The 14,099-nt window shown below is 40.4% G+C and overlaps 1 protein-coding gene and 1 pseudogene across 1 annotated transcript in view; both read left to right on the top strand.

Moving 5' to 3' along the window:
- The first annotated feature begins 2,048 nt into the window (after nucleotides 1–2,048).
- LOC116846567 lies at nucleotides 2,049–13,260 on the top strand (annotated as a pseudogene).
- Nucleotides 13,261–13,351: 91 nt separating this feature from the next.
- The window catches only part of LOC116846568 (protein I'm not dead yet-like), a 1,139-nt gene continuing 391 nt past the window's right edge, over nucleotides 13,352–14,099 (top strand). The window contains exon 1 of the mRNA XM_032820549.1: nucleotides 13,352–13,680. Within this exon, the coding sequence (XP_032676440.1) occupies nucleotides 13,366–13,680 (315 nt within the window). The 5' untranslated portion in view covers nucleotides 13,352–13,365. The remainder of the gene's footprint in view (nucleotides 13,681–14,099) is intronic.

Raw genomic sequence — 14,099 nt, forward strand, 5'->3', positions numbered from 1 at the left:
TATATATATATATATATATATATATATATATATATATATATATATATATATATATATATATATATATATATATATATATTTGTTCCTTTTAAACTACCTCATGAAGTTTCATCCGAAACAAACAAATGCATCATGTAAGTTGCAAAAACTTAGATTATTTTACACCGCAGCGTATCAGCTAAATAAACTGTGACGATATAACGATATAAAAATACATATTTACTAGGAACATTTGAGAGGATGGAGTAAGAGCCTTGGAGATTATATCTGCAATTTTTTGAGTTCTCGAAAGTGTGCGATAGGAAAACATAGACGAGCGCGTGTTTCGCGTCACGATCAATTAACGGCGATCTCGCACGCGAGTGTTTCATCGCCGTCGCCAGTCGTATCACTATCCCTTTTCAACATCCCTAGCAGCCTCGCCGCGCTCGATCCTCCCTCGCGAGTCTCCACGTACTCTCCCCGCGGACATAGTCGATTCCCTCGTGCCACCCTATTCTACCCATTTCCATCCATTTTTCCGAGCTACCCATCTCCTCTCTCCCTCCCTTCCCCTCCCCTTCACTCTCTCCATCCACTCTCGCCGCCGTGCCCCAAGCAGCGGAACCCTCTCGCCTTGTCTCCCTTTTTCCACGGATTTTCCTACTAGGCCCGCGCGTCGCGCCGGAGGATGCGCCATTTTTTCCTCCTTGTGTTTTGCATTTTCCCTCGTGTCTCCCCCCATCCTCCTTTTTCCCATCCCGCTCACTCGCCTTCTGAATCAGCCTAGGGGCACTCCCGATGAATCAGCACCCCTCCACCCTCCCCGTCTCGTCAGGGCTGTAGCTAGGGAGGATCTTCCTCACTAGACGAACAGTATTAGGGGAGGACTCTCCTTTGAGGAATCCCGCTTTGAAGTGGCTTGCCGGCCGGCTGCCCGTCGGGGAAAGTAATCTGGTTTACTGAGGGCGATCCTCTGGTTTGCGTTGAGCAAAATCGAGACGAGCAGCCGGAAAATAACGTTTGCCGTTATAAAACAGCGGATCCTTGGTAAAAAGGAGATTCACCGTCTACTGTGTAACGATCCTTCGACTTTAGCGAGCCGTACAATGCGTGGATTTGTCGTTACAGCTGTATTATAGCGGTAGTAGTGGAAGTTTGCCGTGTAAAAACTCACTTTTTACGAAGCCCCTAACGACTGGCATAAAAACAGTTTATCACAGTTTATTGCAGTTTCTTGCTAATCGTCGAATTTTCGACGAATGTCACGAAAATATTTTCCTCCCTTTAAAGATGGTACTCTCTTGTTGGTCGCTCTCTCGTCGAAATGGCATTTTCATTATTATATCGGCTTTTGTTTCAGGAATTAAGCGCAGCTGAAAAATTAAATTAACGCAAACACCTCTTCTCTCTCTCTCTCTCTCTTTCTATATATATAATATGTGTGTGTGTGTGTGTGTGTGTGTGTGTGCGCGCGCGCGCGTGTGTGTATATATTTACGTATACATATATGCGTGCATGTATATAGAATAAATGTGAACGGGTTCACATTTGCAACGTTTATTTCGCGGTATAATACTAAATTATTAAAGGCCAAATTGTGCCTGCGTGCAGCACGGTGGTATTAATGGTGTCGCATATTTAACGAGCGTGACATTAAACTTACTCGTTTCTGATTTATACCTCGATATTGAAGAGAACGTTTATGTATTTCGATTTTATTTTACACTCGCGATAATATCAAAAGTAGAATTCGCACAAACCTCACAAGCTCCCAATCCGTTATTGCGCAACGTGATCAACGTGACGCATATTTACGCGGAAAAGGGTAGTCTTGTTGAAAAGCAATTATGCGAAAAATCGCATGCAAACACGACTCCTTCACTCGGCTATCTCTAATATATTCACAGTGAAGTACAATGACTTTAGCAGCCACTTGGCCAGGATGAAAAAGAATTGGTGTAGAAATCGTTACAGGTCGATTCTCTTCTGTGTGACACGTGAGACAGGATCAAAATAACCTAAACCTGAAGAGGAATCCTCTTTACGCAGCGTTGCAACGTTGATTTATGGCTCAGAGGGATGTAAGAAAGGCGGCTGGAGCCGAAAATGAAGCCGAAGTCGAGCCTGAGACGCGGTAAGAGTTACGTTTCGCGTCACCTTTACACGTGAAAATCACTCCGGTGAAACCTGTTGCAAATTTCCGCAAAAGTAGTTGCCCCTGGCGTTTAACCTGGTTACTTCGTTTCTTGCTCGCCGGGAAAGACCCTTTTAACACTTTGGAATAATAACGTTTACAAACGGATATCGGACGAGCACACAATGACGTTTCACGTAGATTTAACTTTTATTCCATAATTCGTTTTGACTTCTTTGAAATGTGGGTTATCAATTTTCGCGTTATTTTGCATTTCACATTTCTCCCGTGCTAACTCCGCAAGGCAAGATCAATAGACTGGTGCGAGCGGGTAAAATTATTTACAGGGGTCTCTCTCTCTCTCTCTCTCCCTCTCCCTCCGTTTGCTTTCTTTTCCCTTCTTACTCGGCGGTGATAAATTTCTTGGTCGAGAAGAGAGATATGGCTGTAATGGTCTCGAGTAAATAATCGGCGAATTTTCCGATTCAATAAACTCTCTCTGTCTTTCTCGCTCGCTTATTCATTTACTAGCCCGGGCGATTCGCCGGCTGCTTATTCGAAACGATTGCACCAATAGGGTGCAACCAACTTTGCACATTGTGCTAAAGAAACATAATTAATACGAACGTAATCTGTAAATCCTCCCTCTCGGGAAAGTCTACCGAATCTGTGGGATTTAAGTAAAGAACGATCTTCCTGCAGGCTCGAGGATACGTTAATATTATTAACGTATGTACAACAAACTGGTCATTTTCTTAAGCTATACTGGCGAGTCGTTTTCGCCATTTCTTGGGCTCTGTTTCCGCTACCTGCCCTCATAATACACAATTATCCGGTAAGTTCCCACACGAAGAGAATATTATAGTGTTTCTTTTTTTTTCATATAAATTTCTTTCAATTTTGCTATGTTTTTAATAGTTTAGGAGACTAGACTGTCTTCAGTAAGATCTATCTTGTTAAGGAACATTAAAACATTTTGCTAGAAACATTTTCTATGTTTCTAGCAAAACATAACAAATGTTTTACTAGCACACGTTTCAATTCCTAAAATATAAGTAGTATATAAAAAAAAAAACAGTATATGTAGGCTAACCATATTGGGTTCCCATGCACATATGAAATGAAAAATAATGAACTGCTGCAAAATACCGATCTATTGCTCGATTAAAAAATCCTATATTATAAAAAATCCTATATAGTAGTTTATTAGAAAATTCTGCTCATGTAAAGATCTCTTTACTAAGCCTCGAATAAATAATTTTGAATAAGAAACCTGCAAAAATTCCCGTGGTGGCTCACGACACCTCGAAATATCCTTATCAACGAACACCTTGTTGAAATCGATACGATTTATTTCGACTTTGTCGTACCTGTTGCGCCCGCAGGAAACCAGGTGCGCCTACGTTATGCTGCTGATGGGCGGTTACTGGGTGACGGAATGCATGCCGATCGGGATCACGTCGTTGATACCTATGGTGCTGTTTCCGTTGTTCGGCATCCTCAGCACCCAAGAGACATGCGTCTGCTACATGAACGACACCATCATGGTCTTTATTGGCGGTCTGATCCTCGCCATCGCCACCGAACACTGCAATCTGCATTTGCGGATCGCTCTCGTCGTAATGAAGACGCTCGGGTGCAGCCACGCGAAATTGCTCGGCGGTATTTGCACCGTGTCCACTTTTATATCCATGTGGATCGCGAATGCGGCTGCCGTCGCCATGATGGTGCCCATCGTCTTCGCCGTTCTCCACGAATTGGAGAAGGTTGGTGCACTTAGGGGATGTTACAGTGAATCATCGCGTCCGGATTACGTAGATTATCGTCGCCGGAAGACGACGTTCCGTCGCGTCTCGAGCCATCTCCGTAACCATTCCTGCCGCCGCCCTTTGCTCGTAGCTGTTACGTTCGCGCGACTGCACTTGCTGCATTTCCCTTAACGTAATTAGTCGGTTCCTCAGATAGTTCACTCATAGAATCTTGAATTATCTTGCCGCATAACAGCAAGGGCTCGGGAAAGTGTTCGATGTAAAGGAGGACCCGGAGCGTCCGGACGCCGAGCCGTGAGTACCGTGTGTGTGTGTGTGTGTGTGTGTGTGTGTGTGTGTGTGTGTGTGTGTGTGTGTGTGTGTGTGTGTGTGTGTGTGTGTGTGTGTGTGTGTGTGTGTGTGTGTGTGTGTGTGTGTGTGTGTGTGTGTGTGTGTGTGTGTGTGTGTGTGTGTGTGTGTGTGTGTGTGTGTGTGTGTGTGTGTGTGTGTGTGTGTGTGTGTGTGTGTGTGTGTGTGTGTGTGTGTGTGTGTGTGTGTGTGTGTGTGTGTGTGTGTGTGTGTGTGTGTGTGTGTGTGTGTGTGTGTGTGTGTGTGTGTGTGTGTGTGTGTGTGTGTGTGTGTGTGTGTGTGTGTGTGTGTGTGTGTGTGTGTGTGTGTGTGTGTGTGTGTGTGTGTGTGTGTGTGTGTGTGTGTGTGTGTGTGTGTGTGTGTGTGTGTGTGTGTGTGTGTGTGTGTGTGTGTGTGTGTGTGTGTGTGTGTGTGTGTGTGTGTGTGTGTGTGTGTGTGTGTGTGTGTGTGTGTGTGTGTGTGTGTGTGTGTGTGTGTGTGTGTGTGTGTGTGTGTGTGTGTGTGTGTGTGTGTGTGTGTGTGAGATTTGTATTCTCGAAATTTCTCGGAGTTAACAGAATCATGGCAGGCACTAACATGTAGAAATAGACTGTCTCTATCATGTTTGTACAGTTACCACAACCTTGCTTTAATCTTTAAGCCGTAATAAATTGACCAACCACGATCAATTATTTTAAGAATAATCAACTGTGGTTAGTCAATTTCTTACGGCTTAAGAATTAAAGCAAGGCTGTGGACAAGGGATAAGTAATAACAATTAGTTGCATGAAAAGTTGGAACTTCGAAATTCTCAAATACAGAACATCTAGTTCCGGTCTCCTCTATTCACTCGTTGTAACTGGAAGCCACTCCAAGTAGATATTTTCATTATCGTTACAAGAGAATTTTCACTCGTTCTCAGTTAAATTGCACTCCGGGAAACTTGGAGAGTGAATGATATTTCGTGATTTAATTAAGACAGTTGCATAATTGCTCAAATATATTCATCGAGCAAGATTGAATTAAGCTCGATTGAAGCAAGTCCCAATAATTATTTGTTGATGTGTCGCATTAGAAAAGGGTTTCTCATCGCAGGGATATAAGACCGACGAAACTGACGAAAGCTTATCTACTCGCGGCGGCGTACTCGGTGACTTTTGGAGGCACCGGAACGATCGTCGGCACCCCGACGAATCTCGCCTTCAAAGGTATCTACGAGTATAACTTCCCCGACGCCGAGCCCATCACTTTCGCCGAATGGATAGTCGCCTCGTTCCCGCAGATGGTCGTGAACGCTTTTATCCTGTGGCTGTACCTGCGAGTCGCTTTCCTGGGGTACCTGAGGCCGCGTAGCAAGGACGCGGAGATGGCGAGAATCGGCGAGGAAGGCGAGGCCGTCGCGAATCAAGTTCAGAACGTTGATTCTTTCCACGCTCCACCGAATTATTATTATTTATGTCGGCTATAAATATGGATTTCGAGATAAATAGCCGAGTGTTTTGAGGAAATGTTCTCGCAGGTAATAAGCCAAAGTCTCAAAGATCTGGGACCGATGACGTTCCATGAGACCTCCGTTGCGACGCTTTTCTTGACATGCGTATTTCTGTGGATGTTTCGAGCTCCCGGATTCATTCGCGGGTGGTCGAAGCTATTGACGGATATGTGAGTACTTGTAAGAATTTCCAAATAGCATTTCCAAATTAAATTACATCGAATTTTTGTCTACGAATCTTTCGATCTGGCGACCGTTGGCTCAGCATTTCGACGTTTTCGTTGAAGAGAGATCCGTTTAGAATTTTTTCCAAAATTCCACGAATGAAATTTTGCGACTAGCTGCTTGTGGGACTCGGTGCCCGCGATCTTCGTGTGCCTGTTAATGTTCTTCATCCCGAAGGACCCGATCTTCGTGCGCTTCTGCAGCAAGGACCGTAAGGACCTTTAAGATGTGATTACGAAGCCAACGGGGACGCGACTCGAGCAGCAAGTTACTTATCGACCACTTCTTGAGGGAGGTAAAGCACGAGCGGCTGCTGCTGCTCGGCTCGCCTTCTCGATAGGTTCACGCAAAGCTTACATTAATGATCGCGAAATTCCATCGGACTGCAGCGTCTGAGCGACCAATCGGGCCGTCTGAGGGTCTGATAACCTGGGACATCATCCAAACGAAGATGCCGTGGCGGTTGGTGTTCCTGTTGGGCAGCGGTTTTGCCATCTCGAAAGGCAGCAACGTCTCGGGACTCGCTATAAGATTGGGGCATGCTCTGTTGCCCTTGAAGGAACTACCTCCTGTGTTAATGTTGACTCTCGTTATGGTATTCGTCAACACGATGACGGAGTTCACCTCGAACGTCGGCACAGCGAATATACTTCTACCCATCGTCGCTCATATGGTGAGGAGAAACCGTGTCAACACTCCGACGACGTGCTCTGTCAACACGTTAACTGCCACGAAATCGGGTATGAGTCCTGTGGGGCCAAAACTCACGGCCTGTCGCGCGAAGTGTCGCGCTATCGTATGTATAATGAAATTCTTATAAAGCTATCATACAAGATAATTGTAATATTATATAATTTGGTTTTTATTTATAGTATATTAATGATAATATCGTTACCACACTGAGAAAAAATATCTAAGAAACAGTAAATGTTTATTCGGTGGGTACTAATAACATATTTACTTATACAAAAATATTTTTTAAATAATTTACTTATACAAAAATATTTTTTAAATAAGAAATATGCATTTTTTTAAACTTTAAGAAAAATTTAGTTTTTCGTGAAAGCAATTGTTTCTATTTAAATATGAAAGAATTTAGATTTAAGTAAATATGTTATTAATGCCCAGCGAAGAAATTTTTATTATTTTTTAAAAATACTTTTTCTCTCAGTGTATTAGGTACTTTTGTAAGAAGTAGGTAAAGTCTTTTCTCATCAAATAAATAAAATCGTCACCCACAAATGGGTGACGTGGCTTCCGCGGAACTTACGTGTCACTCATATATAGATGACGTGGCAGTTAACGTGTTGGGGGGATTTACATCTTGCCAGGAAAGCAGAAAGCAGAAAGCAGAAAGGAAGAAGCCGATAAAAACTCGCGCTGATAGAAAAGCAGAAACCGTCGACTACCAGCGTGAGTTTTGAAAAGCTTCTGCCTTTCTGCTTTTCTGTCAAGGTATGAATGTCAAGGAGATTTTACTGATTGCAAGTGTTATATATTTGTAACTGAACCAGTTACAAGTAGCAGTTGTAAGTATAGCGCTTCGGAGAAGAATACGCTGATTGTATTTTAGAGAGTGAGCGCTACTTTCACCGCTCACCTTTGCATTTTCGTTCTTTAAAGTGCTCGGCGATGAAGATACACCCTTTGTACCTAATGATGCCGGTGACTTTGATGTGCTCGTACGCGTTCAGATTGCCGGTCGCTACGCCGCCGAACGCGATTGTAAGCATCAGGGGTCATATACCGACTAGCGCACTAATGATAGCCGGATGTTTCCCGGCTATCTACAGTGTGATAGTGCAAGTTATCCTGTTTCCCACCTGGGGAGTCTTCATCTATGGCATCAGGGATTTCCCAGACTGGGCCCACAAATCATAATCCGGCTCAGCTCGCGCGTTGATAATTATCTTTATCACAATGTGATTAATAGTAATCGATTGAAAAGAGTTCTATTATCTGTCGTATTTTGCGACTTCCAATCATAATTGCGTTGCGAGGATATAATTAATCAGCCGTGAGTGAAATAAATGAAACGTATTATAAATAATTATTATGTCATAAATAAACTTTGTGAATACTATGTAATTTTGTTATCGAGGATGTTCGAAAGTTGTGTGTCCGAAATTCAATAATAAATTATGAATAAATGCGCGATAATAGTTATTATTTTGTTCTGTGGTGGAAAAAGGATTTAATTCACGTTGTAACTTACGGTTGCAATAAATTCGCCTCTGTCTAGTAGCTTTACATTCGTTCCGCCAACGCAGGCTATCAGTACTGGCGGTCTTTGTCGTATGAATTTTGCCTTCCAGCCAGCAGTCTGCGAGGGTGGTAGGTCGCTCTGTTGCGCCGTTGTTTTTCATTCTTCGTAATTTAGCCGGCTAGGAGTCTCCGGTGAATCACTCTGACGCAGACGACTGCGGACTTGAGTGGGGATGTAGCTAGAAAAAAATGGAGAAGAGTATCATGTATGACGGAAAGCACCCTTGAGTTCCGAGCTGGAGACTCGTGACGAAATGGATGACGTAAACAGAAATGAATATCGAAATATTAATCCCGAAAATTATAGCGGATCGATGCAGAGTTGACGGGTTACTAAATATAAGCAACTGAAATAAGCGTAACAATGCCAGACAGATTTCGTGTTTATCAAAACGTGAGATAGTCGATGATACAACTCCACAATGTTTTTTTAAATTACCTTTATAAGTGAGATAAATATATTGTACTGAATTATTTAATAAGTTTACATCATACAATAATATAAATTTTTTATCGCCTCAGTATAACAACAAATTTACTAAAATTTACATTCAGATTTCCATGTTGAATTTCACATGACATTTTATTGTTTTCATATTGTTTCATATTGTTTTCACTAAATTTTGATCATTCTTTTCGTATCTCTTTCGTAGCTATATTTATATAATAAAAATATTAATTTCATATAAACCATAAAGGACGCAATTTTTACAAATTGATTAGTAAAGTTGCTACTAAATTGACACATACCTGTTTATCTGGGAAGAGACTTATCAGTTATAAACGGTCTAATCTGCACTTATTGCTAAGTGATCGTCGTGCAATTTGCATTAACGTCACGTCACACATTTCCGGAGAATGAACTTCGAGAGATTGACGCAATATTGACAAGGACCGAATAAAATATCAAAATAACTTACTGCCGTGCAATCTGGTTATTAACACTGCTATACGTGTTTTACTGAGCTATTAAACACGAAAGTTACAAGAGCGATTAAAAATTGACGACTCCACAGGTATGTGTAATTTAACTTTACAAGCTATTATCCTACCGTGTTTTGTATCCTCCGTCCGTTTCTGGCCTCTCAATCGAGCATTTCAACTTTTGGTTGCTTCGTTGTGGCACTTTGAATATTCGTCTGTGACAATAATACTAATACGACAAGCACACGATACTTTTCTCGGAATTCTCACTTGCTCGTTTCGCGACATACCATTCAGGACACTTATTTGACGATATGAACGTCACGACAAACGCGCGAGATTTACTTTCGGCATTCCCGGCGATATTCGCGCAAAATACTCTTCTGAAACGAATCAGTAACGCGGGGACAATTTGAAAGACTCGCATTTCCAACCATCACTTGTGTAACGGACGCGTGATAATTTGCTCAGTACATACACATCCTACTATCTGTTCCGCGAGATTCTTCCGGTGGTCACTGATCCTGATACAGACATTGAGCTTAAAAAAGAATTCACATCCTGGCAGAAAAATCAGATCAAAGCCAATCAGATCTCGCGCTGGTTGAAAAATAGAAACCGTCCCTAACATTGTCTCCAAACATCCTAGAATATCCTATTCGACAGCCAATCAACAGATGCGACACAGTCGAATTACGGCCAATGAAAATTAACCTAATTCCTGGCGGATGTTTAAAATATTTCATGTGCTTTAAAGCACGTCGTGACTTCGCCGCGGTGAATTAAAGAACTACGAATTGTACTTTTCAGTAGTATTGTTAGACATATCCGTCCCCTTTTCAAACTTATATATTGAATATGTAAATATGACATCAGTAGAGATGTAATTCGATGTTTGAGATCGAAAAGTGCTATGTTCCTATTTGGATGTTCCTAAAAAATTATTTACAAATTTTAAAAAAATTGATAAAAATCTATTCAAAATCGACTTAGTTATTCTCTAGCGAAATTGAAAAGGATCTTTTTATTAGGCAAGACTGAGACGTTTTGAAATTTATACAAAAATGTCGTGGACAATCTTGCATAATCGTAAATTCCTGCACTTTGATATTTTTGATACACACACGAAAAGGGGTCTCATCTAACAACATTATCTCCCAGCTGCAATACTTTCTGTACTTTGCAATATCTATTTTCCTCTTCAAATGAATATTATCTATTTAATATATATATATACACACACATACATATATAGAGTAGTTTACGATTGCGTGATGGAGGGAGTAACGTTAGTAGATTGTCTCATGATGTCAATTTTGAACATTGTCGATTGAGGTTGACATTAATATATCTCGAAGATACTTGTTTTGAATTATTTTCAACACATCTTCCGCAAATTATTTTCCACGCAAAGAGCACGTTGAATTCTAAATAATATTATGGCCGATGCAGATAGGTAAGCCAAAACCAAAAGTTTCTGATTTCAAATTTGAATCCGATCTCTCGTAGGATTTGATCTCGTAGGATGGTAAAATTACACTGAATTGTAAATATGCTCAAGCGATCTGAAACGTTCTTTCATACAAATGTCCTTTTATTTAAAAACGGTGAGAATTTTTGGCATTTTTTATTTTTTTCACTTTTAATTTCATTAATCCAGAGCAGAAGTGGATACAGGAGCCTTAAATCTATTAAATTGAGAAACTTAAAAGCTCTCTCTTTACGAATAGGGTTGAAGTCACCAACCTGAGGTTGACCTGGAAATTCTTGAAGACTTATGGCAAAATTATCTTTGCTGTTTCCTGGGCGATCATTCTCTTACCCTTGCTTGTGATTTGCAAATCCTCGGTATCTCGCTCCTTTATCTCTTATTAATTCTTAAATTTGGCATCCAAAAAATTTGACAGAAAAGATCAGTCGTTTCTTCAACTATGTGATTTTTATTTTTCATATTCTTCGCAAAGTAAATGTCCCAATAACTAAACCAATAAAAAAGCACGATTAGCTTTTCACTTTTATTAATAAATAATTAATAGAATTACTGAATAATGTGTCAGTTATACCAATAATTGAATTGAAAAATTAATCATATCCCAATTATCGAATAATACAGACTCAATGATTGTATGCTCATTAAATAATATTACGAATTGGCACACGTGTGGGTGTGAAAAAATATCTTTTAATAAAATTTCAAGAGCTTTCTTTTTCTTAGAAATATTAAATATTAAATACAAATATATTATTAATGTTTCAACATATATTCCGATATTGTTCAATTATTGGGATATTTACTTTAATTTACGACATCTTGGTGTTTTCTTCCTTCTTTCTTTGTCTATTAGTTTTCTTAACTTTTAAATTTCACTCTCAAAACTCGATACGATAGATACGACCGATCATTTTTTAACTTTGATCCTCCTCTGCGTAGGAAGCCCGATGCGCTTACGTGATATTGCTGATGGCAGGTTATTGGGTGACTGAATGCTTTCCCATGGCCGTGACGTCTCTGATTCCGGTGGTGCTCTTCCCGTCTTTCGGGATTCTCAGCACGATGGCCACCTGCATTTGTTACATGAACGACACCATAATGGTATTCATCGGCGGTTTGATTCTCGCTTTCGCCATCGAGCATTGTAATCTGCATATGAGAATCGCCCTTGGGGTCGTCAAGATGGTCGGCTTCAGTCACGCGAAGCTGCTCGGTGGCCTTTGTGTTGTAACGACCTTCATGTCCATGTGGATAGTGAATACTGCGGCCACTGCGATGATGGTGCCCATCATCTTCGCAGTTCTACGCGAATTGGAACAAGTATCAATTAATTATTGTCTCCTCTCTAATTTATACATTTGATGCAATTTGAATTTTTATAGTAATAATTTTCTTTTCTTTCTACTACCACATAAGTAAACTAAATCTGTTCCACACAGTTAAACAAGTTAAACAGTATAGTGTATATATATATATATAAATAAGTTATTATTATTGATATCCTAACATCAATAAATATTAATATATAGTATATACATTAATTGTTATATATTAATGATACATTTTAGTAATATAGTGTGTATTGCAAAGTTAATCTTCTTTCTTTTTTGCATCACTATGTCTAATTACACATATGCATGTTTGCGCAGGCAGGATACGGTGCGGTATTCGAGAGAACAGAGACGGATCCGGAAAGGCCGGACGTTCCAGGGTGAGCAAATTGAATATTCATTGCGATCGCGACAGACGGCCTCTTCAGCGATAATATATTTCCAGCGAATTAAGACCGACGAGGGTGACGAGGGCGTACATGTTGGCAGCAGCTTACTGTTCCACGTTTGGCGGTACGGGAACGATAGTGGGAACCGGCACAAATCTGACTTTCAAAGGGATTTACGAGAGCATGTTCCCTACCGCCGAGACAATTAGTTTCATACACTGGATGATCGCGTCCTTTCCCCAGATGGTCGTCAATTCCTTGCTCACGTGGCTGTACCTACGGATTGCGTACCTGGGATATCTGAGACCGCGCAGTAAGGACGCTCAATTAGCAACAATCGGAACGGAGGGCGAAGCGATCACGCATCAAGTAAAATTATGATAACACAAACGTGTCTTCCATCGATTTACTTCACGCTTTCGACAATTATCTTGATTTTGATCTGAAAATAGAAGAGAACGTTTCGTTATTCATCGCAACGTTCTGGAATTAAAAACACGATATAATACATTCCTGTTGAATTATTTTTCTAATTACAATTTTCTCAGGTTATACAGGAAAAATACAAAGACTTAGGCCCGTTATCCTTTCATGAATTGGGAGTGAGTGTCTTGTTCATCACATGCGTGTTCCTTTGGATATTCCGCAAGCCTAATTTTATCACAGGATGGGCGGAATTAATCACCGACATGTTGGTATTTCCTCACGGTAATTTTCTAAGACATAATTTTGAGTCACGTATGATTCCATGAAACAAATAACAAATGTATAGAGAACTCGGTGACTCGGTGCCGGTGATATTCATCGCTATCCTGATGTTCTTCATGCCAAAGGACCCCAGCTTCATTCGCAGCTTTAGTCGGGATCGTAAGAAATCGCGTCGTATTAATTCTTGAAATTCTAATAACAGTTTCAAAAAGTAGCTGAAAATGTCGCCGTGCTATATATTTCTACACTACAGATTTAATTTTTATATTTTTAAAAAGTTAATTAGCTTTCTAGAACAATAGTGGTTCGTTTGTATGCGCATTTTCGATGATTGCGTTGAAAATTGTAAAATCCACAGCCGCTAAGAGACCAAAGAATTCCTCGGAGGGTTTTATCACGTGGAAGATCATCGAGACCAAGATGCCGTGGGGCCTGATCTTCCTGTTGGGCGGTGGATTTGCAATCGCAAAAGGAACTGTCGCTTCTTGCTTGGCGAAAAAGATCGGTGCGTCCTTGCTACCACTTCAAGACTTGCCACCCATTCTAATACTCTTTCTAATATGTCTCCTCATCGGCACCATAACGGATTTTACTTCGAATGTGGGCATCGCGAATATCACTTTACCAGTAGTGGCTCAAATGGTAAGGATTCATCAAGCATCGAAGTTCTCGTGTCTGCGATTGTTAATACCTTCGCTACCAGGATTTATTTAGAGAACTCTCTTCGCAAGTCATATTGTATTTATTTAATTATGTAAAACAGATTTAGTTTACTTATGTGGAAAGAGAAAAAAATTTTTACCGTCGCACATATCTCACGCTAGTAGCGAACGTATGAATATTCTTCGATTGTGCGAAGAATTCATGCCGATCTTTCAAAGGAACGTTGCAAAGTACGCCAATTCCCGCAAATGCACGTACACACACACCACACACACACACACATATATAGATACATCTTTATTCTTCTATATATATATATATATATATATATATATATATATATATATATATATATATATATATATATATATATATGTGTGTGTGTATATATATATATA

The sequence above is a fragment of the Odontomachus brunneus genome, unplaced genomic scaffold (assembly GCF_010583005.1).
Source record: "Odontomachus brunneus isolate Ranch 3 - 2012 unplaced genomic scaffold, Obru_v1 Obru_scaffold_066, whole genome shotgun sequence".
NCBI classification, from domain to species: Eukaryota; Metazoa; Arthropoda; class Insecta; order Hymenoptera; family Formicidae; genus Odontomachus; species Odontomachus brunneus.